Source organism: Amblyomma mixtum, chromosome 2 (genome assembly GCF_055824585.1).
Source record: "Amblyomma mixtum isolate Tamu chromosome 2, ASM5582458v1, whole genome shotgun sequence".
In the NCBI taxonomy this organism is placed as follows: Eukaryota; Metazoa; Arthropoda; class Arachnida; order Ixodida; family Ixodidae; genus Amblyomma; species Amblyomma mixtum.
In genome coordinates, this window is record NC_143013.1 from 275,498,461 (window position 1) to 275,525,245 (window position 26,785).

General features: G+C 47.3%; 3 protein-coding genes across 13 annotated transcripts in view; 2 read left to right on the plus strand and 1 right to left on the minus strand.

The window, feature by feature from the left end:
• Positions 1-23,192, plus strand: part of Rrp6 (exosome component Rrp6) — a 105,580-nt gene extending 82,388 nt beyond the window's left edge. For 2 of the 5 annotated variants that reach the window (XM_089574079.1, XM_089574075.1), the window contains exons 13-20: positions 610-724; positions 8,248-8,371; positions 9,453-9,541; positions 10,157-10,207; positions 11,061-11,144; positions 17,777-17,935; positions 19,976-20,150; positions 22,903-23,192. In XM_089574079.1, the coding sequence (XP_089430205.1) occupies positions 610-724; positions 8,248-8,371; positions 9,453-9,541; positions 10,157-10,207; positions 11,061-11,144; positions 17,777-17,935; positions 19,976-20,150; positions 22,903-23,177 (1,072 nt within the window). In that variant the 3' untranslated portion in view covers positions 23,178-23,192. The remainder of the gene's footprint in view (positions 1-609; positions 725-8,247; positions 8,372-9,452; positions 9,542-10,156; positions 10,208-11,060; positions 11,145-17,776; positions 17,936-19,975; positions 20,151-22,902) is intronic. The other 3 variants (XM_089574077.1, XM_089574078.1, XM_089574076.1) reach the window with 3 other exon arrangements.
• Positions 265-26,774, minus strand: LOC149364070 (neo-calmodulin-like). 5 transcript variants are annotated; one of them, XM_089574084.1, is made up of 6 exons: positions 26,609-26,774; positions 26,472-26,553; positions 26,034-26,390; positions 25,110-25,208; positions 23,432-23,486; positions 22,826-23,243 (listed from the first exon to the last, which is right to left on the minus strand). In XM_089574084.1, exons 3-6 carry the CDS (start codon positions 26,376-26,378, stop codon positions 23,206-23,208), a joined length of 537 nt encoding a protein of 178 aa, XP_089430210.1. In that variant the 5' UTR covers positions 26,379-26,390; positions 26,472-26,553; positions 26,609-26,774; the 3' UTR covers positions 22,826-23,205. The 5 variants fall into 5 exon arrangements, with proteins under 5 accessions (XP_089430213.1, XP_089430210.1, XP_089430212.1 ...); XM_089574086.1 differs by having other exon boundaries at positions 26,034-26,414; XM_089574087.1 differs by lacking the exons at positions 22,826-23,243; positions 23,432-23,486 and adding an exon at positions 265-932 and having other exon boundaries at positions 26,609-26,772.
• Positions 26,091-26,785, plus strand: part of LOC149364071 (ubiquitin carboxyl-terminal hydrolase 48-like) — a 49,926-nt gene continuing 49,231 nt past the window's right edge. Inside the window, exon 1 of one of the 3 annotated variants that reach the window (XM_089574074.1) lies at positions 26,091-26,575. In XM_089574074.1, the coding sequence (XP_089430200.1) occupies positions 26,549-26,575 (27 nt within the window). In that variant the 5' untranslated portion in view covers positions 26,091-26,548. The remainder of the gene's footprint in view (positions 26,576-26,785) is intronic. The other 2 variants (XM_089574071.1, XM_089574072.1) reach the window with 2 other exon arrangements.

The following is a 26,785-nucleotide window of genomic DNA, read 5'->3' on the forward strand; positions in this document are numbered from 1 at the left end:
CAGTGTCAAATACTGCGACCTTTTACTCTCGACATAGTATATCAGGGTGACATGCCTGTAAAGGAAAATGAAGAATGTGACCGGGTGTGGGAACTTTCTTAAAAGCATCAAAATGCAGTGAGAAAGTTCATTAAAGCTCCGTAAGAAATTACCTTATTACATTCCAGACTTTGTAAGATTTAAGACCACCAGTTCAATTATGATTACATATTTTGAACCAAAAGAAAAAAACGCGTCTGTGTGCAAAATTTCATGAGATTCTAACCATAAATAAAAAAGTTAGTTTTAAGACCCTCGTCCCCCTTAACAGTGTGCATTAAACATAATATCTCCCGATCTGCGTGAAATGCACGTATTCATGCTTAACTCGACGAGACACGTCGTTTTAGATGCCGTCTTTCCTCTTTTCGCTCCGTCTTTTCTGCTTCTTGTGAAGTTTTTTTGTGTCGGTGCATGTTTCAATTGAGCTCCTATGGGAATGAATTCTGGTTGAAGAGCTTGCGGTGCACAATGTGCAATACTATTTTGCGGTTGAATTCTAGGCTATGCGCACGACCCTTGCTGTGCTAGTACTTTTTCCCTGATGTGCTACGTCATCTGATGTCCCAGGGAGCAGCAGGGCATCATGGCCTGCTGCAATCCGTGCCCTCCCCTGGTGCGGCAGAACCTCAACGAACTGCACTCCATCATCCTCAAGGCTCGGGAGGTGCCCCTCACCCAGAAGGTGGTAGCTGAATGCTCCCGCATTTCTTTGATGTGACCACTCAAAAGTCTGATTCGTGTTTCGGTCCACACCAAGTTGTTCTATTCGTGGGCCCTGTAGTAAGGCATGTGCCCGTGGTGAGGCCCCCTGGTGTCTAACAGTCTGCTGTAGTCCTGGGGTTCTCAGCTGATCTGTGCAGTCACGTGGCACCTAATGCTGGGCCTTTTACCTGCGTTATAAAAATATGAAAAAGTTGCACAGTGAAAACAGACTGGATTGAAGAGAGAAGACGAGGATGTTTCGGGTATCTGATGCAAGGGAGGGACCTTTGGCGACCTTCGGGTATTCTGAAATGTGTCATTGATGCTAAATTCATCAAGTTCTGGTTGCAGAAACACAGTTTGAGGGCAATAATAAACACTTCTGGCAACAGGTAAGAGCTCACTCACACAGCCGCCGCAATGGCTCAGTGGTTATGGTGCTCGGCTGCTGACCCGAAAGACGCGGGTTCGATCCCGGCCGCGGTGGTTGAATTTCTTTGGAGGAGAAATTCTAGAGGCCCGTGTACTGTGCGATGTCAGTGCACGTTAAAGAACCCCAGGTGGTCGAAATTTCCGGAGCCCTCCACTACGGCGTCTCTCATAGCCTTAGTCGCTTTGGGACGTTAAACCCCATAAACCAACCAACCAGCTCACTCATGAGGGTACTGCAGGGTGAACAAACAGCGCTTTCAGTAGAGCATGATTTCGCTAACAGGTCGGTAAGATTTCGGTAGATGATATAACGGGTATGGCCTTTGGTGCGTACAATGCAGCCTGTGCAGGAAGGTTTGCAAGGGCCACGCCCGTCCAAGGCGGCCAAGGGCCAAGGTCCGTCCAAGGCGGCTGTTCCAGCGGCAGCCATGGTTACTGTGCCACTGGCCGATGAACCTGCTGGACCAACCAAGGCAGCTAAAGAAGAGAAAGAGAGTTCAAGTCCTGCAAGGCAGTGAAAGAAGAGCTGTACCCTTAGTGCAAGGCATTAGCACACGTAACTGCTGCTACCGACCATACGAAGATATAATTACCCATTGGAGCATGAAGTAGAAAAAAAGTTAAAAGCATCACAGCACATGCTTGGCTCCAGATTGCCTGTCATTACTTGCAAAACGTAAGTCAGGTTATGAGGCACTGTTATGTGAGTGGTTGCAGCACACATTTCAAGCCTGAGCAACTTGAAAGAAAAAGAAAATTGTCTTCACAGTGTGTCTTCTGTCTTCACCTTGGGAACTTTAACTCGCTTGCATTGTTAGTTGATATGGCTATCAGTATAATTGCTGTAATTTGTTATATGTGTGACATGTGATATTGACTTTAGAGTGGAACTCATGTAAATACATTTTTTGCACATCTGTATTGTTGTGAGCATTCATAAACCAAACTGCTCAGGAGCTGGCCTTTCCCATGCACTGCATGCATTTGGCCTTCATAATCTTATTTCACTTGCAGATTTGTGAGGCACAGGTAAAATTGAAACGAAATCACTCTCAAAGTTATCATGCTTGTGCCCTTTGTTGCCTTAGACCACAATAATTCCGCACTACAGCACTGAGCAGTTCAACTACACATAGGTGTTACTACACCCAGGGTTGCCTGTTATGAGCAAGAAGGTCAAAGTGCCTGAAGAGAAGCAAATTTAAGCCTTCAGTGTGTATATAGTTTTCCACACTCACACTAAGCATTTGGGTTGCAGGGTTTCAGTGGTTTCATCCAGGGGAAATGCTTCTGTGGTGTGCTGGTCCAAAGTTCATCATGATAACTGATTCGCTCCAGCAAGCGCCATTGTAGATCGAGACTGTCTAAGTGAAAGTAAAGTGCACTTCAGTGCGATTAGAGCATGAATTCTACTCGGAAGGTGAAAATTACTTTTAGTACTTTGCTCCCCAGCACTCCATGCAGCTTCGTTGGGCGTTGGTACTTCAATTGCTGTTGCTTGCAATGCAGTCTCGTAATCTAGCTGCCAGGGCTAGCATAACTGAGTGTCCATGATGCATGGCGGGTGTTTTGATGTTTTGAGTCTGCTCTGATTTCCCTTAGATGCTGGAAAACTGTTTTCACTCGAATGACAAGTAGTGTTGGAAATATTAATTAAGGTGGTAAAGTATTGGTAGTACAGTTAGGTCTGCATATAACGAAGTCCAGATAGTCCGCAGTTTTTTGTCGCATGCAGGTTTTCGTTACCTCAAGTTTTCACTGGCAGACTCGAGAGGACTGGCCAGAGAGAAAGCCAAAATGAAAAACAAATGTAGATGAAACGGCGCAGCCGTCAATAACAGTAAACCTCTGTTCATCAAAGTCGTAAACATGGAGAAGCATTTCGTGGTCGCATTGATAAATCGAGTGTGGCAGCAGCTGTCAGGCTCCAGTCCGGATTGCATGACGAAAGCATAATGGCCGCTACGCGTGAGGTGGAGAAAGAGATGGAGGCAGGGGATTGGAAGCACCCATCTCTCCCGCATCTAAAAAAAACATAGTCTCCCGGTCGGCCCCTTTGCTATTTTTCACAGAAATGGACTCTTCACCTCGCATTGTCGCTGCTCTCTGCCGTCCCTGCTGCCACAGCAAATCTGTTGTCGGTGTCTGAATTGCATGGGCAACCGAGCAGTGGTGGCCGCTCGTTCCCTGCCTTCTTTGCTATATGTCCTGTTTTATGCTGCTTTTGGACATGAACGGCCGTACTGTCACTTGGTACGATGCTACGAAAGTGAAAGTTGCATAGACTGGTGCGTTTGCCATGGAAAGGCGCCGATCACGCTGGAGCGCGGCACGTTGTGTCAACTTTGTTCGCTCATTGCGATCGTAGACGTTCCTCTTTTGGCGGTTCGTGTTTTGTCATCATGAAACTTTCGCGCGATTCTGCCAAATTTCAGGTGTAATCTGCCTTATATACTCGCGTAATGAACCCACTTGCATGATACACCTGCCCCCCAATTTCGCTGTACAGAAGTTACTTTTTTTTATTTTAACCTTTAGCTTTTTGTATTCTCAGTTTTCGCGCCGTCCCTGGTGCAGACCTTGGTAGTGCGCCAAGATGCTGCCTGCTGATAACATCACATCACGGCATGTTTGTCTTTTGAGGAGAGCTCCTGCCAGAGGGGTTGGGGGGGGGGGGTTGTGAAGAAGCTGTGCGCTCAGCGAACTTGACAGGTGGTGGTAGTAAATTTTAATGAATGTGCTATGCGTGTGATGTGGATGCCGACAATGCGTGGACCGTAGGCTTTGTTCCTGGTGGCGCCGATGCTTGCAAGCAGAGCCATATCTTAGACTATTCTTAGGTTGACTCTTGGTCTAGTGAAGTGGCCAGCAGTCGGTGACGCCCAATGACTTCCAAAGCGCAGCCCACCAGCTGTTTTGGACAGTTGAGAGCGTCAAGATGTTGTGTGCCCTAAGCTGAGGCTTAAACATTTGCATTACACACTCGTAACCTCGTGTAAAAAATGTACACCTGGCCTTCAGGGCCGGTGTTCAGAATGCTCGCTTTATCTCACCGCGATTGGCCCGCGCCGCTGGCTACCACAAAAATGCCGGATTGCGTCAAAGCGAACGATGCTAAACACCAGCAACACGAACGCATCTGATCATGCACGTTTGGTGGTGACAGAAGGACGGACGGATGTATATGAAATTTCAAGCCTCCCTAAAAAAATCTGTTGAAACTTTTTTTCCCGCATAATGAATTCTCCCCCAAAAAAAGTGGGTTTATTACGGGAGTGTATACGGTTTTTAAGCATGAAATGCTTTTAGCTCCCGTTGTCGGCAGTGTGGTGACGTCACGCCGAGACCGAGAGCCATCATCCGGGCACTGAAATCCACTAAATTCCTGTCATCCGGGCTCTGAAATGAGAACATCGGGGCGAGATTTAACGAGACTCTCTAAGCCCTCCTACGCGACCGGCATGCAAGCGCCGGTTGGTCTCCAAACGAGTCACAAAAAATAACTGCTGCCAGTGCCTTCTCAATATTTATCAAGATATCAGTCGAGCTGTGCGTTTGATAATGCACGGAATTATAATTTCCGATTTCTAATAACGCGTGCAAAAAGCACATAAATGCCACGATACACTTCGTTGTCACGCAGGCGCACAGGGGCCCGGGGAGAAGCGCTGAGTTCAAAGGGCAAGGCATCCCGCTGAACAAGTGGTGGCAGTTCCTCCCTTCCTTTACTGTGCAGTTCCGTCCACCAAGATGGCAGTAATTTCCTTTCCTCAAAAAACCTTGTGTTCAAATGGCAAGGCATCAAGGCAGTGGTGGCCTTTTCCGGTTCGGGTGTCCACTGAGATGACATTAGGCCCGTAAACATTTCATGCTTACTCTACTCTCGGTTACGGGAGAGGCAGAGATTTTTTGTACGGCTTGGCATTTGCAATGTCTGCAGAATTGTACTGGGCTTATTTCGAATGTAGAATTTCGTCTCTGCATTGACTTTGCAAAAATGCTGCTTGGAACTTCGTTGGCTATTCGTTGTTTCCGAAACTTTGCATCTGTCAGGTTCCTGCTTGTGTGAGTATTGTGCTGCACTGTCCGTAACAATTCCCATTCTTCTGTTGCTTACATCCTGTCACTGAGTAAGGGATGATTTGAGGGTTGACTTAGAGCTGTGTTTTCTCTGATTTATTATATATCAGCAGCTTGAATTCACTTCTATCATCTGCATGTATGGTTATCTTTGATGACATTAGCAAGAACCTCCTTTGCTCCTGCTTCAATGTCAGCAGTCCAGTGCTTTGAACCAGCTCTCTTCCCTCAGGTTGCTCCTTAGGGTGTCTTGGAAAACACATCCTGAAATAGGCAGCACAATGCTTAGATCTGCCATTTTCCTTCTTCCACTATTGGCACATTGCCTCAATAGATGATGCTTCACTACTTCTGCCTCTATGAGGAAGGTGTCCTTTTCTTCCTCTTTTGTCATGGTGCCAGCTCACCAGGGCTCTCATAAAATGCCTTTTGGTGTAGACATAAGTGAAGAAGTGACATAAGCGACTAATGAAATGAGTCAAGTAATGTTGAATTTGTTTTTTTATGGTGCTTGTGCTAGGCTTGCGGAGCAAGAAATCAATTCCTTCAGGGCAGCCTACTTCTTTCTTTTTGTGCAACACCTCTGAAGAAGAAGAAGGAAGCTGATAGAGTGTCATGTTTACTGAGGTGAAGAAGAGTACATTGTACGGAAAGCTGAACCTTGTGTGAACTGATTAACAGCAGTCCATACTTTGCATAAAAGAATAGTTCATAGAGGGAATGGTGTTCATAAACAGTGATTTATAGATGTTTTAAAATGATTAAAACCATGCAGTATTGGTCTAGCAGGAAGCCTTTTCATGGACAAATTAGATTTTCAGTTCTTTTCTCATATTTATCTGAGTAATGATGTTTATTTGGAATTTTAGGAGCACTAAAGTGAATTTTAAAAATAATTGTATGTTGGTTTGGTCTGTGAGACACAGTTAGACCTTACAGATGAGCTCCAAGACTGTCATTTTCTTGAAGCTCAAAAGAAGAGAAAACCTCTGACGACTCTATCAGAACTTACCTTTTTGTCTTGGCTGCATTCGAAGGCTCGAGTGACGCTCTTCGGAGCAGTTTCTTTCCATCCCACCACATGTTAAAGAAGTGCAATTTCACTGAGCACCTGGGAATTGTCACACTGCATCTAATGTAGTGGATGATTTTTTTTTTAGCAAATTTCGCCCTCTGTGGACCTTTTATCTTGTTTATTCCAAACACTGCTCACTTGACAATCTCACATTTTCAGCACTTCTAGCATCTTAACTCACCATAAGCCTCTCCTTGCTACACTGGATTTTCAGCTTTTGGCGTTGCCTTGGAATATCTATTTATGCCCGCCAATGCAAGGCGTTCATGGCTCTCATGTGCTGCAGAATACCAAGAATGAATCTTTACATCAATCGCTGTTCTCTTTAGTGAACCTTTATGAGTCATGGGGTGAATTGAATCACTTGATTCTCTACTGCTTTTTTCTCTACTGCTGGTGCTTTGCTGCTCAGAGAAGAACTTATTTGGAGATCCCCCTCACTCAATTAGGGCTTGCTCTTTCCATCCTTGTGCTCCTCCCCTGTGGTGCAAGCGTCAGGGAACATGTCCTGAAGCCAATCTGCAAATCTCTATGATATATCATAGCATCAGGGAGATTCCTTTGTTAGTTATAAGCTTAAAAATTACATTAATATTTTTACGTCAAAAGTTAACTAAGTAACATGTATATCCTGTCTGAGTTTGCAACACACCCTGGCCAATCCCCCACCCTGGGTATCTGCCATTGAACCAGAGGCCAACAGCAACAACTTAACTTGCATAATGTTATAATAGATTTCTTGTCATTGTGTTGGCTTGAGTGTGCTGGCTTAACTAGAGTCAGGTGCAGCACAAGAACGAAGCAGAAGATTCCCCCTCGAAGTAGGCCCTCCAGCCAAGTGTGGAGCAATTTTCATGACGCCGTGGTTAATCCGATTAGGCCATGTCTAATCCTGTTTCATCTGCCACCCCCTGTGATGTCACACTAGCAAGTCCAAGGGGATTAACCGTGTGGTCATGAGAATCGGTGGACACCACTGACTGGAGGGTCTCCTTCGAGGGGCATTTGCCGCTCCATTCTCGAGCTTTATCAGACTATAGTGGTCCATGCTGTTAGCTAAGAGAAAACGACAAAGCATGGCCGTGTAGATGGCCTTATCACTGTTAATGTCCCCAGAAACTATGTTATGTCACAACATGATACCAGCTATGCATTGCAGTGACTTCAAAATGTTCTCTCTCTCTCTTCTAGCTTTGTAACATCCTTTCCTGACTGACAGACAGAGGAAAATTATGAAAACGTGTTTGCTGTGGATATTTTTCTAGAGTGCAGCATTCATTGGAGTATTATACTGATATAAATGTCAGCTAGTGCTTTAAGTACACCTAACACATGAAGCACACCAGAGAAAACAGGGCAGAGTCAAGTCGTTCATCTTTTGTTGCCCTTTAGTCCTGCTGGTATAAGAACAGTGCTGACCATCAACTGGTGAATCAAATTCTCCCCCTAGATCACTAATAGCAAATTCCTAAATTTAGGAGGCGTATTTTCTTTGAATTTTTTTTTTATTTGTGAAGGTTGAACTGCATGGAAGATTGCTTGGGGCAGATTTTGTGGTGTATTCTTTTCACTTGTACCGCAGCAATTTTTGCTGTTTTTTTTTTTTTTTGCATTCTCAAAAGTGCTTAATACCATTGACATTTATTGACTAACCTCATATCTCTTATATTAGGTTTGGTGAAGGCAGGTTGCAAAGCCTTCATTAATTTTGTGACTACTATGAAGATTCATCCTGTGAACACAGATGTTAACAGTGTGTGTTACTTGACATTGCTTTTTATTATTTTTTTAGAATATTCTGGAGTAAGAGTGGTGTTATATGTGCGGTATCGGAAAGAATGCCCGAATAGGTGAAACTTGCCTGCACTGCTCATCTGCCGCTTTTCTTTGTTTTTTTTTTTGTTTTTGCTGCACAGGCCCTGGTGTCTGAGGAGTCGTCGTGGCCAGTGCCTGCACAGGTGGACTTGGACAGTGTGTTGCACTGCGTCCACGATCGACCCAAGCATGACGATGCCCACCTGTCACTGCCCACTCTTCTCGGTGAGTGTGCGACCTCAGTCCTTTGTTCACCTTCCAGCAGCTTTAGGTGAGCACCGAGTCGAAGCAAGTGAGTAAGCCAGCATGGCTTGCCGGGTGACATGCCTTTGCCACGTGTTCTGGCTCAATCCTTTCCTGTGCTTGCTGTTGTCATCGGCATTCTCTGGCCCCATAAACCATTTCCTTGCATTGTAGTCAAGAAAATGGTGTAGAAAGTGGGCTCACATTCGTTTTTTTTTTTTGCCGCCGCGGTGGCTCAGTGGTTATGGTGCTCGGCTGCTGACCCGAAAGACGCGGGTTCGATCCCGGCCGTGGCGGTTGAATTTCTTTGGAGGAGAAATTCTAGAGGCCCGTGTACTGTGCGATGTCAGTGCACGTTAAAGAACCTCAGGTGGTCGAAATTTCCGGAGCCCTCCACTGCGGCGTCTCTCATAGCCTCAGTCGCTTTGGGACGTTAAACCCTATTAGCCAAACCAAACCTTTCCTGTGCTTGCGCCTCCTGTGCTTACTGTCTTTGGCATTTCTGGCCCCATAAACCATTTCCTTGCATTGTAGTCAAGAAAATGGTTTAGAAAGTGGGCTCAAATTCACATTTGCCAGAACCAGAACCGTTCCATGTTAGTATGTATTATGCATTATCCACAAAGAGCCCATTATTTGTGTTCACTCTTACAGCTGAGCTTTATGCTCACTACATCTGGGTTTTGTGCCGAATTGTTATTGCCATAACGTCATTTCTTCATTCATAGAGTACCGTTGCGTTTTGCCTAAGTTACCGCCCCATCTTTAGGCATGCCACCTCTATGTAGTTTTTTAGATTAAGGGCTGGGCTGTGCAGCAGAATTTTTTTTTTTCTTTTTGCTGAGTACTTGTCTGTTGCAGTCTATGTGGGCACTAAAATCTAGACGTGCTGGCATTTTGCATTGCTTCCAGTTGCACCATAAGGCAGCCACTGCTGATGCCAAGTGCTTGAGCCCAGTGTTCTTTGAGCAGCTTGTCCCTTGTTGTTCAGGCTCCTTGTTGTAACCCTCTGAATGTTTAAAACTGCCGTCATTGATCCTCGTGCGGATGGCTTTTCATGCAGATGAAGACGGAGAGCGTGTGCCTGCTGAAAAGCGCACGTCACGACTGGTGACCAAAGCAGTGCCAAGCTTGGGAGCACTGGCAGCCAAGGTATACCACATGCCGGCCGTGGAATTTTACAGTCTTGTGCACTTGCTTCTGTGTGCATGGTTTTACTTTCATTAATATAGCCGCCGCATCTGCATAGGGGGCGTTGCTTGATATTGGAGAGGCCCGCCAACACTCCTGGATTGTGCACCAGCTATGCATGACTTTAACTGAATATGGCTGATTATCTTTCATTCTAATGGTCCAGGGGATCACAAATGCTGCCTTTGGTAGGAATTGTAGTACTTCAACTCTGTGCTTGAGTTTCAGTCAGAGCACTTGTCAGTGTCGCGGCACTGATGAAGACAAATCTCCTTGTTGAAAAGTCGCTGTACCGTGGCACTTTCACTGCCCTTGTTCACCTCTGCTTCCTGTCGGCATCTGCATTCGCACCTCTTCTTTTTGTGAGTTGTGTGTACGCTGCAGCCAGGTGCAAACACAGCATACGCATTCCTGAATAGTAGTGATTGCACAACAGTTCAGTCTGGACACCTCAAATTGAGCACAGAGGTGGTGACTCAGCCCAGCGTGGCCTAGTTACACGTGCCCTGTGATCTGCTTCATTAGCATTCAGCCATTGAGGCTGTTGTGCCAATGGCCCCTTACTCTTAATTGCAGATTCCACGTGCACAGTCAAGGGCCAATAGCTTTGTCCTGCCATACAAGCGGGTAAGTGGTTGCACTGCGTTCACTGCTGCTGTTTCGTGCATGTAACGTTCGCTGCCAGTTCGCTGCCAGCCTGTCTTAGAGGGACACTGATAGTGCCATCATGTTTTTGTGCCGAGTAAAAACGATTCCGCAGCTCTTTCCGGGTATGCTGATGCTTGTCTGACAGCAAAAGGTGAAATATGCTGTGTTACCATATCAGAAGAGGTGGGTGTATTACTTAGGTATCCTGCATTTCAGTTGTTCTCAAACTGAGCTATGTGGAACCCTTGTGCTCCTTGCATTGCTTTTCGGGTTCCCCTATCACTTATATTCATTATCCATGCCTGCCTGAACACTTACCTTTTTTTCACTTGCTTTATTTTCATCGATGTTTATGTATTTTGTTCTGAAGCTTATTATTTCTTGAACTGGTATGTGAAACGTACAGATGCACACCTGTTATGACGCAGAAAGGAGCCCCACGGTACAGTACTACTGAGGCACCTCTTCTAATTAGGCTGTAATTGCTCATAGCAGACTGTTTCGCTGTGTAGCCAGTCAGTGTTAGATTTTGAACATTTTTTTAGCCATGCATTCGCATGCTCTTTCTTGTATGCATGTTGTTAGATGGGAAGGGATGAAATCCTTGTCATACAGGACTCCTCGGCACCTTTTGAAAGCCGCTGGTTCCCCATGCAGTTGCTGGTTAAACTTCCTGCACCAAAAAAATTAAAATACCTTGCCTTTATCGGCGTCAAGTGACTGTTTTCGTCAGGCAAAAAAAAATAAAGGCAAGGGCCTAACAGCCCACAACGTAGTTTGCAGCAGTTTTGAAGGAAACACTGATTCATGTTAACACTTTGTGTGACTGCAGTACAAGGCCGCTGCAGAGCAGGATGCCTCCGAAGGTGAGGAAGCTTCAAGAACGCCAGCTGGCAACCGTCCTGAGCTCCGTGCTGTAAGTACATGGTTCTGCTGTGCACGCATAATGGATATCAACAACTGTGGGGAAGTACACACACTTTACGGTGCATTATTTGTAAAGTCCTGTTTGCAGTCACTGCAGGTTCTTTCCGTCTTTCTTTTTTCATTTAAGGTTCATTGTCGGCAAAATGTGTTGCATGGTAAATGCATCAATATTTTGATACTGTGTTCTTTTCTTAGAGCACTGCACTCACAATCGCCCACCACAAATCACGATTCAAAATGTGCTGTAGCGTAGTAATTATTTGCAACAGCATTTTTCTAAGCTTGGTTGCGGCTTTTGAGACTTTTGACTCAATTGTGGAGATGTGATGGCTTCCTGTGGGTAAGAAATGTTCTATGGAAAAACTCAATTTTTTCGAAGAGGGAAGTTCAACAACTGCATTGCACAAATAGGACCTCAGCATGCAAAGCTGGTTCGTGTTACCGTGCTCACAGGGGGGTTCTCACTGCGAGTTCAAGTTCATAGAAGAACTTGTTGTTGGGCTAGTTGGTAGTTATTCATCATTAAAATCAAAGGCGCCAAACCATACACACACACACACACAGGTCAAGTTCATGTACACTCTGTAAAGACGAAGACGAACATTCTGTGCAGCGGCGGCAGTGCCATCGCTGCGCGTGCTTTGGGCTCGCTTTGGCTGACCGTAGACTGTTGCCGCCCTGCTCCTTTAATAAGGTCCCAGTACCTTTAATAAACCCCCGTCTTACATTTGGTGGAGTCGCCGGGTAACGATATCGGCTCTGGAGCTCCGTAACCGCACTCTTCCACCACCTGCTATGCCTGTGGACACCCAAAATCAAGCCGTGCAAGCAGGCCCACCGACTGTCATCTGTGCCGGCTCCCTTCGCCAGCGGGACCCGGCTGTCTTCAGCGGAACAGATGAGCAGGACGTGGAAGATTGGATCGCATCTTACGAACGTGTGAGTCTCTATAACAAATGGGACGACGAGACTAAGCTAAACAATGTCATTTTTTATCTTACTGGTGTCGCCAATTTATGGTACCGCAACCATGAAGGGGACGTTGGAACTTGGTCGGCCTTCAAGACGAAGTTCCCCGAAGTGTTTGGTCGCCCAGCCGTCAGACAACTCCGTGCCGAACAGCGCTTGCGTGAACGGTCGCAGCAGGTCGGCGAAAGCTTCACTAGCTACATAGAAGACGTAATCGCCCTCTGCAACCGAGTGAACGTCAGCATGCCGGAAGCTGACAAGATAAAGCAGATCCTGAAAGGTATTGATGATGACGCCTTTCAAATGCTGCTAGCGCGGGACTTGCGCACCGTTTCAGAAGTCATCACGCAGTGCCAGAGCTTCGAGGAGCTGCGGAAGCAGCGGGTCCTGACTCGTCAGCATTCAGCTCATGTAGAGTCACTTGCTGGACTGACACCCGCAGCTGATAACTCCTCTCTGCTGCAGCAAGTCAAAGACTTTGTGCGTGAGGAGGTGGCCTGTCAGCTTTCTCTTTTGCCTAGCCCTCAGGGGTCGCCACCATATTTTGCTCCGGCTCTCCAACATGCTATTCGCGAGCAGGTTGCTGAGGCGCTTCCGTCCGCCCATTTACCATCACGTGTCGCTGCTCCACTGACGTACGCTGACGCCGCTCCCAGACCTGTCGCCACGCCTCTGAGTTATGCCAACGTCGTCCCAAGACCTGCCGCCCGTCCACTGACTTACGCCGAGGTCGTTGCTCAAACTCAGCCGCCTACGTACCCTACGGTGTCAGTGCCCGTACCAGCGCCGGCACCTTATATGCGACCCTCTCCACGAGGCCGAGATCCCTGGCGCACGACGGATAACCGGCCTATTTGCTACACCTGCGGATTGCCTGGACACGTAGCCCGCTATTGTCGTCGCCGTCTCCCAGTCTCGACACCGCCGGCCGGGTACTGGCCTCCAGCGCGTCAGTACTCTGCGTCTGCTGAGCCCCGTCCGTCGACTCGTCCGTTCTCCCCCGAACGCTCACAACTTGCCGATCGCCGTTCCCCTTCGCCGCGACACCGCTCCATCTCTCCGATGCGTCACCGACCTAATAGTTCTCAAGAGGAAAACTAGATGCCGCAGTTCCTGAGGCAAGAACTGCGTCCCCGTCGAACTACCAAAGACCTCAGCTGTCACCTGCGAACCTGATTGACGTTTCTGTCGAGGGAATTTCTGTCATGGCCCTTGTCGACACTGGCGCCGCAATTTCAGTAATAGACGCACAACTTTGTCGCCGCTTGAAGAAAGTTAAGACGCCAATTGCCGGTCTCTCGCTGCGCACGGCCAGCGCTCAGTACATCAAGCCGTCAGCAGCTTGCACAGCACGAGTTTTGATTCAGGACGTCCTATATACAATCGAGTTCGTCGCCCTGCCGTTTTGTTCCCACGATGTTATTTTGGGCTGGGATTTCCTGTCTCGTCATGCTGCGGTCATAGATTGCGCTCGCGCTGAAGTCGGATTCTCTGCCTTGCCCCAATCGCTGCCGGACGCTGCTCTCTCGTCGCCATGTATGTCGCCGAAGACATCAACCTGCCTCCGTGCTCTTCCGTCCTTGTGCGCCTCTGTTGTGACCCTCTCCGTGATGACACTGTACTTTTCACGCCCGCTCATACTTTTCTCCGCCGAAAGTGTCTTCCCCTGCCTTACGCCGTTCTGACTATCTGTGCTGGCCTATCCGTGCTGTGGGTCTGTAACCCGTTCTCCTGTCCTAGTGCTTTGCGCCGTGGCGAATGTGTCGGCAGTGTCCAACCCATCGCGTCTATTATAACCCGTGAGGAGATTGACGAAACATCGCACATCAATCTCACAGCGCTCAGCCCACCATCTTCTACGCCCACTCCTTCCTCTACAAAACTGTTTCTCCGCTCCATCGATGCAGATCTTACTCCGCCGCAGCGCAAGCAGCTTCTCCACTTGCTCCACCAGTTCAGCGCCTCCTTCGACTGCAATCACAGCTCCCTTGGCCAAACCTCGACTGTCACACATCGCATCGACACAGGTGCCCACACTCCTCTACGGCAGCGCCCCTATCGTGTGTCGACAACCGAGCGCCAAGTCATTGAAGATCAAGTCGACCAAATGCTCAAGAGCGGCGTCATTCAGCCCTCAAGCAGTCCTTGGGCTTCGCCAGTTGTGCTTGTCAAAAAGAAAGACGGCTCCATCCGTTTCTGTGTAGACTACCGCCGCCTTAACAAGATCACGCGCAAGGACGTATATCCCCTGCCACGCATCGATGATGCGCTAGACTGCTTGCAAGGTGCCGAAATATTTTCTTCTTTGGATCTACGCTCCGGGTACTGGCAGGTACCCATGGAAGAGGCCGATCGCCCCAAAACAGCCTTTGTAACCCCTGACGGCCTATATGAATTTACTGTGATGCCTTTCGGCCTTTGTAATGCTCCTGCCACCTTTGAGCGGATGATGGATACCATTCTGCGTGGGCTGAAGTGGAAGACCTGCCTCTGTTACCTCGACGACATCGTCGTGTTTTCGCCTGACTTTGACACTCACCTCTCCCGACTGAAGCACGTTTTGACCTGCCTCTCTGACGCCGGCCTTCAGCTCAACTTAAAGAAATGTCATTTTGCCGCCCGCCAACTTACCATTTTAGGCCATGTTGTCTCTAAGGACGGTGTCCGTCCGGACCCGGCTAAACTTCGTGCTGTGGCTGCGTTTCCTCGACCTACTTCTATCAAAGATCTGCGCAGCTTCCTGGGTCTGTGCTCCTACTTCCGTAGGTTTATACGCAACTTTGCCTCAATTGCTGCACCTTTGACACAACTTCTGTCGGGCAGTTCCGACCTTTCTCAGTGGTCCCAAGTTTGTGACGAAGCCTTCGATTCTTTGCGCCGTATCCTCACCGCACCGCCGATACTCCGCCATTTCGACCCAAACGCGCCTACCGAGGTCCGTACTGACGCCAGTGGGGTAGGCATCGGCGCCGTACTCGCACAACGCAAATCTGGCTTCATCGAATACGTCGTTGCCTATGCCAGCCGCACGATAACAAAGGCTGAATCTAACTACTCGGTCACTGAAAAAGAGTGTCTGGCGATAGTTTGGGCCCTTACCAAGTTCCGCCCTTACCTCTACGGACGCCCGTTTGAAGTCGTGACCGACCACCATGCGCTATGCTGGCTTTCCTCTCTGAAAGATCCATCCGGTCGCCTCGCGAGGTGGGCCCTTCGCCTCCAGGAGTACGATATCCGTGTCGTGTATCGTACTGGCCGCAAACATCAAGACGCCGATGCTCTATCCCGCTGCCCACTTCCAGCCAATATTTCCAGCCTTTCCGCCTTCGACGCCTCCTCACTACTGCTTCACATCAGCGCCATGCCTTCGGCGCAGCGTGCCGACCCATGGATCTCTTCTCTTATTGACTTCCTCACCAACCCTACGGCTGGTTCGCCTTCGCGCGCTCTTCGCCGCCATGCTTCCCATTTCTCAATACGTGATAACCTCCTTTATCGCCGCAACTACACCTCAGACGGCCGCAAGTGGTTGCTAGTTATTCCTCGTCACCTTCGCTCGGAAGTCTGCGCCCATTTTCATGCTGACCCGGAGTGTGGTCATGTCGGAGTGTTCAAGACCTACGATCGCATCCGACTACGATATTATTGGCGTGGCATCTACACATTCATCCGCAAATACGTGCGGTCATGCCTTACCTGTCAACGTCGCAAGCCACCTCCTCATCGTTCTGCTGGAGAATTGCAGCCGCTACCTTGCCCGCCACGCCCATTTGACCGCGTCGGCATCGACTTATACGGTCCCCTCCCGTACACTTCGGCCGGCAACCGTTGGGCTATCGTCGCGGTTGACCATTTGACAAGGTATGCCGAAACCGCAGCCCTTCCAGCCGCCACAGCCTCAGAGGTGGCCTCGTTTGTTTTAAACCGATTCATCCTTCGTCACGGCGCCCCTCGCGAGCTGCTGAGCGACAGAGGCCGCGCCTTTCTGTCGGATGTTGTGAAAGCACTGCTCACCAAGTGCAGTATTATTCATCGAACCACCTCCGCATATCATCCGCAAACCAACGGTCTCACCGAGCGCTTTAATCGTACTCTCGGTGACATGTTGTCTATGTATGTCTCTTCAGATCAGTCAAACTGGGATCTTGTCCTTCCGTACGTAACCTACGCGTACAATACCGCAACGCAGTCCACTACCGGATTTTCTCCTTTCTTTCTCCTTTACGGCCGTCACCCTTCTGCTACCATCGACACCATTCTCCCGTACCAACCCGATGCTTCTGAGTATACGCCTCTATCTGAAGCCGCCCAGCACGCCGAAGACTGTCGCCGCATCGCCCGTGCCCTCACGACTGACACCCAGTGCAGAGAGAAATCCCGCCACGACCTCAGCCAAACAACACCACACTTCGCCAACGGCTCCCTTGTGTGGCTCTGGATTCCGACGAATACTCCGGGTTTGTCATCAAAATTTCTTGCCAAGTACCATGGCCCATACCGCGTCCTGGAGCGCACATCTCCAGTTAATTACACTGTAGAACCTCTCCACCCATCTTCTGATCGCCGCCGCCGTGGACGCGAGACTGTTCACGTCCAGCGCCTCAAGCCATTCTACGACCCAGCTGTCCTGCCCGCGCCCTGAGTCGCCAGGTTGGCTCCTTTTCTCCCCGGGGGCAATTGTAAAGACGAAGACGAACATTCTGTGCAGCGGCGGCAGTGCCATCGCTGCGTGTGCTTTGGGCTCGCTTTGGCTGGCCGTAGACTGTTGCCGCCCTGCTCCTTTAATAAGGTCCCAGTACCTTTAATAAACCCCCGTCTTACAACTCTAACGAGCGTGTCATCACAGATTTACAGGTTCAACTGTCATTTCTGTAAGCGATCCTTCGAAAGAAGAGAAACTTCAGAGTATCACTGTGGTCTCAATCTCTTTTCTGTGTCTCTGTGCTTGTCACTGGACCCACTTCCGTACCTTTCTTCACTGCATTCTCTCTCTCTCTCTCTTCATTGTCTTCTATTTTTCTTTATTGAGCTACACCTGAGGGCAGTGTTCTTACTGGTACTCACCTATGGGGCAGAAACGTAGAGGCTAACAAAGAGGGTTCAGCTCAAGCTAAGGACAACGCAGAGAGCTATGGATAGAAAAATGATAGGTGTAACATTAAGAGATCGGAAGTGGGCGGAGTGGGTGAGAGAACAAACGTGGGTTAATGATATCCTAGTCGAAATCAAGAGGAACAAGTGGGCTTGGGCACGGCATGTAATGCAAAGGCAGGATAATCGATGGTCCTTAAGGGTATCGGAGTGGATTCCAAGAGAAGGCAAACGTATCAGGGGCAGAAAGTTAGGTGAGCAGATGAGATCAAGAAGTTTGCGGGGATACAGTGGCCGCAACTGACAAAGGACAGGGTTAATTGGAGAGACATGGGAGAGGCCTTTGCCCTGCAGTGGGCGTAGTCAGGATGATGATGATGACGATGATGACGACAATGACGATGATCATGGTGGAGTGGACGACCTTGGGGGCAGGCTGTCCAGCTTCTGTATCATAATATTTGTTGATATTTCGTATTGCTCGGGGTTTGCTAGAAGCCTTTCAGGAAATTGTGTGCATTGCTGTTCAGTGCATTTGTTGACACCACTTCACCTGTTCTGGTGCAGGCTGAGGAAGAGGCCTCCACCAGTGAAGTGACCCCTGAAAAGGAGCAGCAGCAGCAGCAGCAGCAGGAGGAGGAGGTGGATGAGGAACAAGAAGCCCCCCCAGCAGCCCCGTATGAGGACACAGCTTTGAATGAGCCTCTTCGCACACCAAAGGTATGTGCCCTGGAAGTTCTGCCCTTTACTTTGCTGCACTTATGTCCTTGTGTTCACTCTGCTGTGTTGTTTGCTTATTAGTGTATGAGCCAGCTTTCTCAACAGTGGACATTGCTGCTGGCTCCATTGCAGCTTGTTGTTGGGCTAGTTCTTTCTTTCTTGATTTTTATTTCTTTTGACTCTGAAATATGAGCAGGAGGTAGTCTCGAGGCCCGACAGGGTCAGGAGCCCCAGGTAGCAAAATCGGCATGCAGCACAAACGTGTTAATTAGTGAGGACAAAACTTATACAGAAATACAGTAGCCGACCGATTTTTTGGACTCGCAGTATTTCGGACTTCAATGAGGAACCGTCATGCACCCTATAGGATCATGCGTACATATTCACGACCAATATTTTGAACTCTATGAAGTCCAAAAGTTCGGTTTTTCGGACTATATTATACACTAGCAGTACTGTGAAGATCTTTTTTTCAGCCTAATATACGAGCGGGTATTGCTATAGTATACTAGAATACTGTAGCATTGCTGTCGCAACCAAGCAGTTCTTCACCATCGTGAGAGGGGCCATCTTGGATTTAAATGGAGTCAATCGAACGGACTGGCTTGGCTATTTGTTCATCGTTGCCAATCGAGATAATGGCACTCTCAACGTTGCCATCGAAGTGGCCTACGAAGAAGAGTACGTGATCGTGTTGATAGCAGGAAAGCTGCAGTTGTCTGCCGTGGCTTAGCTGATGCTGCCCACGGTGCCCACGGTGATGCTGCACAAGTTCACAGATTTTTCGGGCTGCTTGATAACTCTGACTTTTTTTCTAGCTCCCGCCAAGTCTGAAAAATCGGTCAGCAGCTGTATTAAACTGACATCAGTTGGCTTAATATGAAACAATACACATGTACACCATATGCATGTGTAATATTTATAGAAATTACGCATGTACTGTCGGCGTGGAGTGAAATGCAAACAAGAAAAAAGAAAACAGGTGCATTAAAATGAGGAGATCTTATGTGACAAAGACTGAATGCTGAAGCACTTGATTTTCTCTTTGATTTTCTCTGATTTTCTCTTCGATGGCAGGAAGTCTGCTGCATAGAAGTAGTGCATGCATTTCTTCTCCATGAGCTGATATTTTTGGGTTCTTGCATTTAGATTTCAAATATCCTGTTCATGTTTCATTTGAAACAGATGGTATGTATCAGCACTTACTTAGTATTGCATACACACACTCTACCAGACACACAGCACATACAACATATGTACAGTGGTGAGCAGCCTTGTCTAGAGTGCTCGGGCGGTGCACTTCCTTGCAAACAAATCCAGATTTTGTGGCAGCCTCTAGGGTCCAGCTGCAACGCTTGCACGGAAGTAGCGCCAGATAGCCTCGTAAACAAAGCAGGCACGAAAACTTTGCCCTGTAATGAGGGGCTGCTCTCTAATTTCGGTTTTTGTTACCAAGTGCGCACTGCTCAAGCGCTCTAGACAAGGCTGCTCACCACTGTACATTGTCTCTGACTCAAACTTTCTAGCTAATCAGAAATAAGGAAAAGAATGAGCTTATTTCACAAATATAATGTGATATATTTTTTAAATCTGAGCTGCTGACAGTCAACCTGCCTCCTTATTATTCAACAAATGAGGAGTCTGTAAAGTTAAGCTCTGACTGCTATAGTTCTAGTCAGAGCTGCTCACATCCTTATTTTTTGAATAGCTAGAGCTGCAAGGATGCTGCGCGTCGACTTCAGTGCGCAACTATTTTTTGTCCAGTGAGGGGCACTATTTAGGACGGTTGATTTATATTCAGAGTCATCTTTTACGTAGAAGTATACTGCAACTTTTTTAGTATGTAGTACTTGTAGTCGGCACTGTGTACTCAGAAATTAGTGCATCAGGGACCTGACAATAAGGCGAGGGGCGGCAGTCGGGAGAGCTTGTAGTTGTCATATCACATCAAGAATCCTCAAGATGAATCAAGTTCTCTTTTTATGGCGCTCCTCTTGCGGAGCAAAGAGGATGCATCGTGCTGAATTGTCTGATTTGCAGAAGTCACGACGTGGCAAGCGAAAGAAGCCTGACCCTGATGTGGGCCTATTTCCCGATGGCCAGACGTATAATTCGCCTCATGTCAGCACCCCATCCAGTGAAACAGTGGAGGAGGGCAGTGAAGGTGGACCCAGTTTCCAGCCCTTCGATTACAACAATGCTCAGACTCCCAAAGGTAATAAAAAAGGCGTCAGAGGATGGCAGACTGTGTTAACCCTCTATAATGCCCAGGTAGCGAAAATGTCGATTAAAAGTTGAATAAAAGCATTTCATTGCTACTGGCTCCCACTGCTGAAAAGTTAGGTTCGTTAGGCAAACTATGACGACTGTATTATAAAAATTAGCAAGTTATGATAAATAAATGTCTAAGAACCATATGCACACATACTCAGGTGCATGCAATAAATTGCTAGCAAAATTAAAACTCATTATACCACCTGCCTGTGCCATAGTTTGTCTGTGGATATTTGTTTCCTGTGGTGCTAGCTCTTGGTGTACATAATCTTTCATCAGGCATACTGCATCTGTCAGGCGTTGTTGACACTTTGGCTGAGCTTTCAGAAATATGTTGTTTGTGCAGTACTGTGAGGAACTGGCATGCTGTTGTGAGCATTAGGGAAAATGATTCGTGTTTTTGCAGTCTGTGTCGTATGTGACATGCTGGGCATTACAGGGTTAATGTGCATTAGTTTTTCAGCTGTTTTGCATGGCAGTCACCGTGATACTTATTTATGTTGAAGCTGACTTGGCTGCTAGAAATATTTGTGAAGGCAGTTTGGGTTTGGGTGCTTTCTCGTTGCTAAGCTCTGCATTGAATTACGTTTTTTTTTGTTCCCCATGGTGTAACATTCCTGCTTTTTCCAGCTATCAACTTTTATCATGGCTGCTTTATTCCTCTCATTAAATGTTGCTGGTTATTTTACGTTCAGAAAAAATTCACTGGACTTTTAATGCTTGTAGTAATGCCAATTTCAGTGACAGCTGAGTTGGTACTAAATGCCGATGCCATTTGGAGTGTGTGACCATATGCCATGCACAATTGCGCACAGTCGCTCGTCTATATAAGGCTCATGAAAGCTGTGACAGGCGCAGCGAGGGATACAGATGAAGGGGAGAGTGCAGGTGACGATGTGATTTCACCGAACATGCCATATACAGCTGCCGCCATAAAACGAATGTTTTGCATGCAGCTTTTAACGCGATAGCATTAAAGGCCCCACTCACCAGAAAATTTGGTGTCGGCGTTGTCGGTGTCGGCATCGGCGTTGTGAGATAAAAAAATCATGGGCATGGCTCTGGCAGGTGGTCCCCAGAGGGCAACGTAGGAGGCAGGTGGCCCACCTAGGTCATGTGACCTTGCAGCATCACTACAATGGCAGGTGGCAGTTATTATTGGTTGCTCGGGAAGAGCAACCTGGGCCACACAGTGTGCACTGCTGGGAGCACCTCTCATAGCAGTGCAATGGCGCATCACTTAACTGCTGCCCCACTGCGCCAGCAGGGGTATGAGTACTCCCAGGGATCTATGAATGCAAAGTAAAGAATGACAAATGCTGCATATATTGGCATTAACCTATTAACGCTATCCTGTCATACCCTTGAGGCAGAGCTTAAGTGTCCCATCCAATTTTTTTCATCAACTTATCTGCATAAGATATGGGTGTACTAAATTAAACCATTGTTTCTAAATCCATTTGTTTTTTAGAGGAACCATTTTTTATCGAATTTAGCTGTTTTCCACTCTCCCACAATGTTTGGCATGATGGCTAATTATAGTTGGCATTATGAAACACACTTCAGCAATCCAATATGTCTATCAGCCAAGGGGGTTAAGCAAGCTTGAACAAGCCAAACTTATTACTTGGGGGAATGATGCAAGCATCATCATCATCGTCACATTAGTTTATGTGTGTGTCCAAATTACACATTTAAAAGGTGTACCTGCAGATTGCGCAAAAAAGAGCACTTGTGTGCGGGAATTGGGAATCATCCGAAGTGCGGTCTTAGTAGAGAGAAAGCAATATACAGTCAAGCCCACTTATAACAATATTCAAGTGCCATGGAAATACCATTGTTATAACCAATAATTGTTATAACAGGGTTGTGTCGAAAAAAAAGAAAGGATGACAAACTTCAGAGCATTTATTGACAGTAAATACCCAGAGGGGTTTGATTGTTCTAATGCCTGTAAAAGCTTGTTAAATCGAACTTCAGGGAACCGGAACAATGTTCACCGTTCACCGATGACCAAAGCACCGCCATCACTGCGCCACCGGGAGCTTTGCACACCTCCACGTCACAGGAATCAAGCCGGCTTTTTGGAAGCTATTCTTATGGGAAATTCAAGAAGCATGTAGAACTAAGGGTGCGGTTACAGCTGACAAGAGAAAAACCGTGCTGGCTGCATGCACGCGTGCTGCACTGACTGATTGGGGGTACGCATGGCGTGCGTAGCCAATGCAGCAATGCAGCAGCTCTCCTGATGCGATGACGCCTGCCTCTTTTGCTTTCGTGGCGTTGCTGCGCCAGCTTAGTCCATTGGTCGGCCCCACACATGCACGCTTTTGTGTTGTAAGCATGGTTTTGCTGGTGTGGTTGTAGCATTTCTTTTCTTTTTCTGTAATGGTTGACACTCAATTACCAGATTTAATTGTTATAACCAATAATGTGCCTTGACAGCATTGCTATAAGCAGTTTATTTTACCATAGAACACATGGCAAAGCTGATGGTGCCATGACCGACCAGTGTTATATCCGATATATTGCTATAACCAGTATTGTTATAAGTGGACTTGACTGTAGTTCACCATAGCATTGAGAAGCTTTACTTATCTGTCGGAGGCAAAAAGGTTGACATGAGTAACTGGTCCTTTATTTTTGAGCTGTACTTTGAGCATGACCAATTTGTGATACTTCTCTCCTCACAGCCAATGCGCAGAAAAAGAAGCCTTGGAGTTACAACCCTGAGAAGCCCGCCGACGTGAAGGTGGGTACGGTACCACTGCAGCGTCTGATGTGCAGTCATGCGCTGCGAGTCGTGGGACTTGCTTACTCTGTTGCAGCCCGGAAGACGGAAGCGCAGGAGGCAACAGGTCAAGAGCCACACATTTGGAAACCAGGATGGTGGTCCTGCTGCCAAGTGGCCCAAGCGATGACCAGCTCGTTGTTGCTACAGCTGTGGGGGGGGGGGGGGGGTCATTAAACCTGTTTTTCATTTCCCTGGTTGCTTTTCAGTAGAGATGCCTCGCTACTTGTCCTCTGGCATCACCTAAAGGGAGGAGGGGAAGAAAATGAGTGTCCATAAGGTTATAAAATGAATACAGTGAAATCTCATCCGTTCATTCATTTACTGTTGCTGTAAGCACCTGAGGAGCTAAACAGGAGTGGAGAAATAAAGACAGAGTTTAGCAGTGATACAGAGTAAAAATTCCGTACAAGGTAAAAGTTAATCCGAACCTGTTAATTTAAGCTTCCACTTTGTCCGAACCGACGCTTTGGCCTCTTCAAGGTCCTGTTTATGAAAAAGGCACTCCTTAAGGGTCACTGAGAACAACTACATACAATTATTGTTTTTAGTATAAATTGATTCTCTGGCTCTTTCTGGCAATGCTAACGTTTGACCAGCAGCAATAGATGTGTTCATTGATGAAAAAAAAATTGAATTTAGAAATTTTCCAGCCAGTCGATTCAAACTCGTGATGTCCGTACCGAAAAGAGCAGGTTGCCATTGTTTTGAAGGGAGTAGAGGTGTAGCATAGCCTCCGGGATCTGCACCTAAAAATCGGTGTTGATGCATGCATTTTACTCGCGAAATCGGTCGGTGATGGCAACACCTATATTTCATTTCTTGGTCTTTTCTAGCTTTTGCCACCGTGGTGGCTCAGTGGTTATGGCGCTCGGCTGCTGACCCGAAAGACGCGGGTTCATTCCCAGCTGCGGAGGTCGAATTTCTGTGCAGGTGAAATTTTAGAGGCCCATGTACTGTGCAATGTCAGAGCACGTTAAAGAACCCCAGGTGGTCAAAATTTCCGGAGCCCTCCACTACGGCGTCTCTCATAGCCTCAGTCGCTTTGGGACTTTATACCCCACATAAACCGTGAACTTTTCTAGCTTTTGAAGCTCCATTTCTGGTGAGACTGGTTTCTCTGCAATTAGAACATGGTACCCTATCGAAACAGGCTAACTTCTATTCATCCCAAGTGTCCTTTTAAATAACTGAAACAAATATTCTACCTCCTTCGATTTTGAATTATTAAGTGTTAGCTATACTGCTGTTTTAGATATTGTGTAATGCATGACATACAGGGGGGTGGAAAATGGGAAGAATAGCAACCCATGGTGTTGGTCACAAGAGTACAGCACCCACTGGTGAATTAGCTGTGCTGTTGTAGAGTCTCTGCTTCATCTGTGTTCTTTTCGTTTTGATGAGGCTCTTGCTTGGGCCAGGGTTTAGCCTGTAGTATGCTTAAATAATAAATAAGACGCTGCACATATAGAATGTGGTTAAATGCAAATGAAGGGCAGTCGCCAAGGGACAGATTTCTTGGAATGTCCCCTTGTGGCACCTCATGCAGCTTGGCAAGAAAGCTTTGTTTCCTCAACACAGTCATTGCTATTGTCCTGTCTTTGTTAATAGCATGCGTGTCAGACTCTATGAACGCAATCAATGACCTGTAACAGGCATCATAACTGAAGAGGCTGGTAAGAAATGTAAGATTCCTTACATTTGCATTAAAGTGACCTTGGGAGCAAGGGCAAAGTTGAGCATACCATCCAATCTGCGTGTTACTAGAATTCCAAGCTGCGGAGTATGCATTTCTTCTCCACAAGCTTGTGTGTTATTATGCCAGAACTGGAGTGTCAAAATTTAATGCAGAACAGGTTTATGGTTTACAGGCGTTTAACACCTCAAAGCGACTCTGGTCTATGAGGGACACCGTAGTGATGGGCTCTGGAAATTTCAACTACCTGGGGTTCTTTAACGTGCACTGACATCACACAGTACTCGGGCCTCAAGGATTTCGCCTCCCTCAAAATGAGACCGCCGTGGCCGGGATCGAACTCGTGTCTTTCAGGTCAGTTGCCGAGCGCCGTAACCACTGAGCCACCGCGGCATTAATGCAGAACTACTCACCTTGTTGAGAAACTCTGAATAGTTAATGCGACCATCCTTGTCTGCATCCACCTCTGCTATGATTTTTTCAGCCTCTTCAAGCGTCATGTGTTGTCCAATCTGGAAAAAATAATTTGAAATCATTGCATTGAGAGCACTGTAACAACCCACACTACTACTATAGACTATGCACTAAAAGTTCTTGCCCTTTAATAGATGGTAAGAAAATTTAAATGCTCTTTGGGGCATATCTGCCTTAAGGTGTTAAATTATAATATATTAACACTGTTACTTCTGCATGGCCATGTTGGCCATGTATTTTAGTTGGTAAATTATGCCGCAGCTAGCTAAGATGAAAGCACGAAGAGTCGTATCTTTGTAGTGTAGCACTGCTCCTTAGCATGACAAAACAGCTACTGCTGCAGTTTCCGAAAAATAATTTGAAATTGTAGCAGGCAGCTTGGACAGTTTCAACATCATTTCAAGTACTCGCACAGACAAAAGCAGGCACATGCGATGGAAGTTCAGGATGATTGGTGGTGCATGTCTGCATTGGCAACTCCAGTGACATTATGCACGGCAGTTCATTCCAAAACAATTGCATCAAGAATGTTTTGTTAGATAGCTCATTTTCATGCAATTTATAATGGAAACAGCGCATAGAACAACACCCGAGAAATAGAATAATTTAAGACGGGCCACAGCTGTTGCTTGTTTGCTTGACTATTAAATATGACCTGTTTTTGTCATCAATAGAAACCAACGGGCCCACCTCTGGATTCTATTGCATTCATAAAATTTACTTTTCTGCTTGCATTGAATGGAGCGTTCGTCACAATATTTGTGTGCCTCGTGATACCTGTGAAGCTAAATTCAGCTATTCGTGCAATGAAACTTTTCTGCACCATTTGCCCAAGCTATGCAAGCGGCACGAAAAGCGCGTACGTTAGTGAAGATGTTGGCGAGCTCGGCCTTCGTGATGTACCCATTGGAATCCCGATCGAAGACTTGGAACGCCTTGAGCACGTCTTCACGAGTGTAGATGCGTGCCGACATCTTGCGCACCATGAAGGCAAGGAACTCCTGGAAGTCGATGCTCCCGTTGAAGTCCCGGTCCACCTGACGCACGATGCGCGCCATCTCGTCGGCGCTTGGCCGTTCGCCGAGCGCGCACAGCACCATCTCGAGCTCGGAGCATGAGATGACGCCGTCGCCGTTGCGGTCGAACAGCAGGAAGGCGCCTTTGATGTCGGCGATCTCTTCGGGCGAAAGTTGCTTGCTGTGCGCCATTTGCGCGAGCGCCTGCGATATGAACGCATATGCGCACTGCCATTTTTAATCTTGACTGTTTGCGCCTGCTGGGACTGTCATTTGTGTACTTACTACTTATCCTGGGGCCGTGAACGCCACCAAAAACAACGGCTCGTGCCCGTGTATCACGCGCTCGCGCGCGCGTGCGGATGGACTGTGCGAAAAAAGAAAAAAAGGTAAGAACGTATTTGCGCTTTTGTGATGTGCACCTGTGTAATGGAGTCGCGACATCGGTGAGTGATGTGAATCCGCGAGGGGGTCTTTTGCGTTCCGCAGCTAGAGCGTTCGTTTTTCAGTGCAGACGCTTGAAATACTTTGTTAGGAAAGTGCTTCAAGACGCTTCAAGTCGAGAAAGGAGCTAGCGTTCGCTCACAAGCAACTTGCGG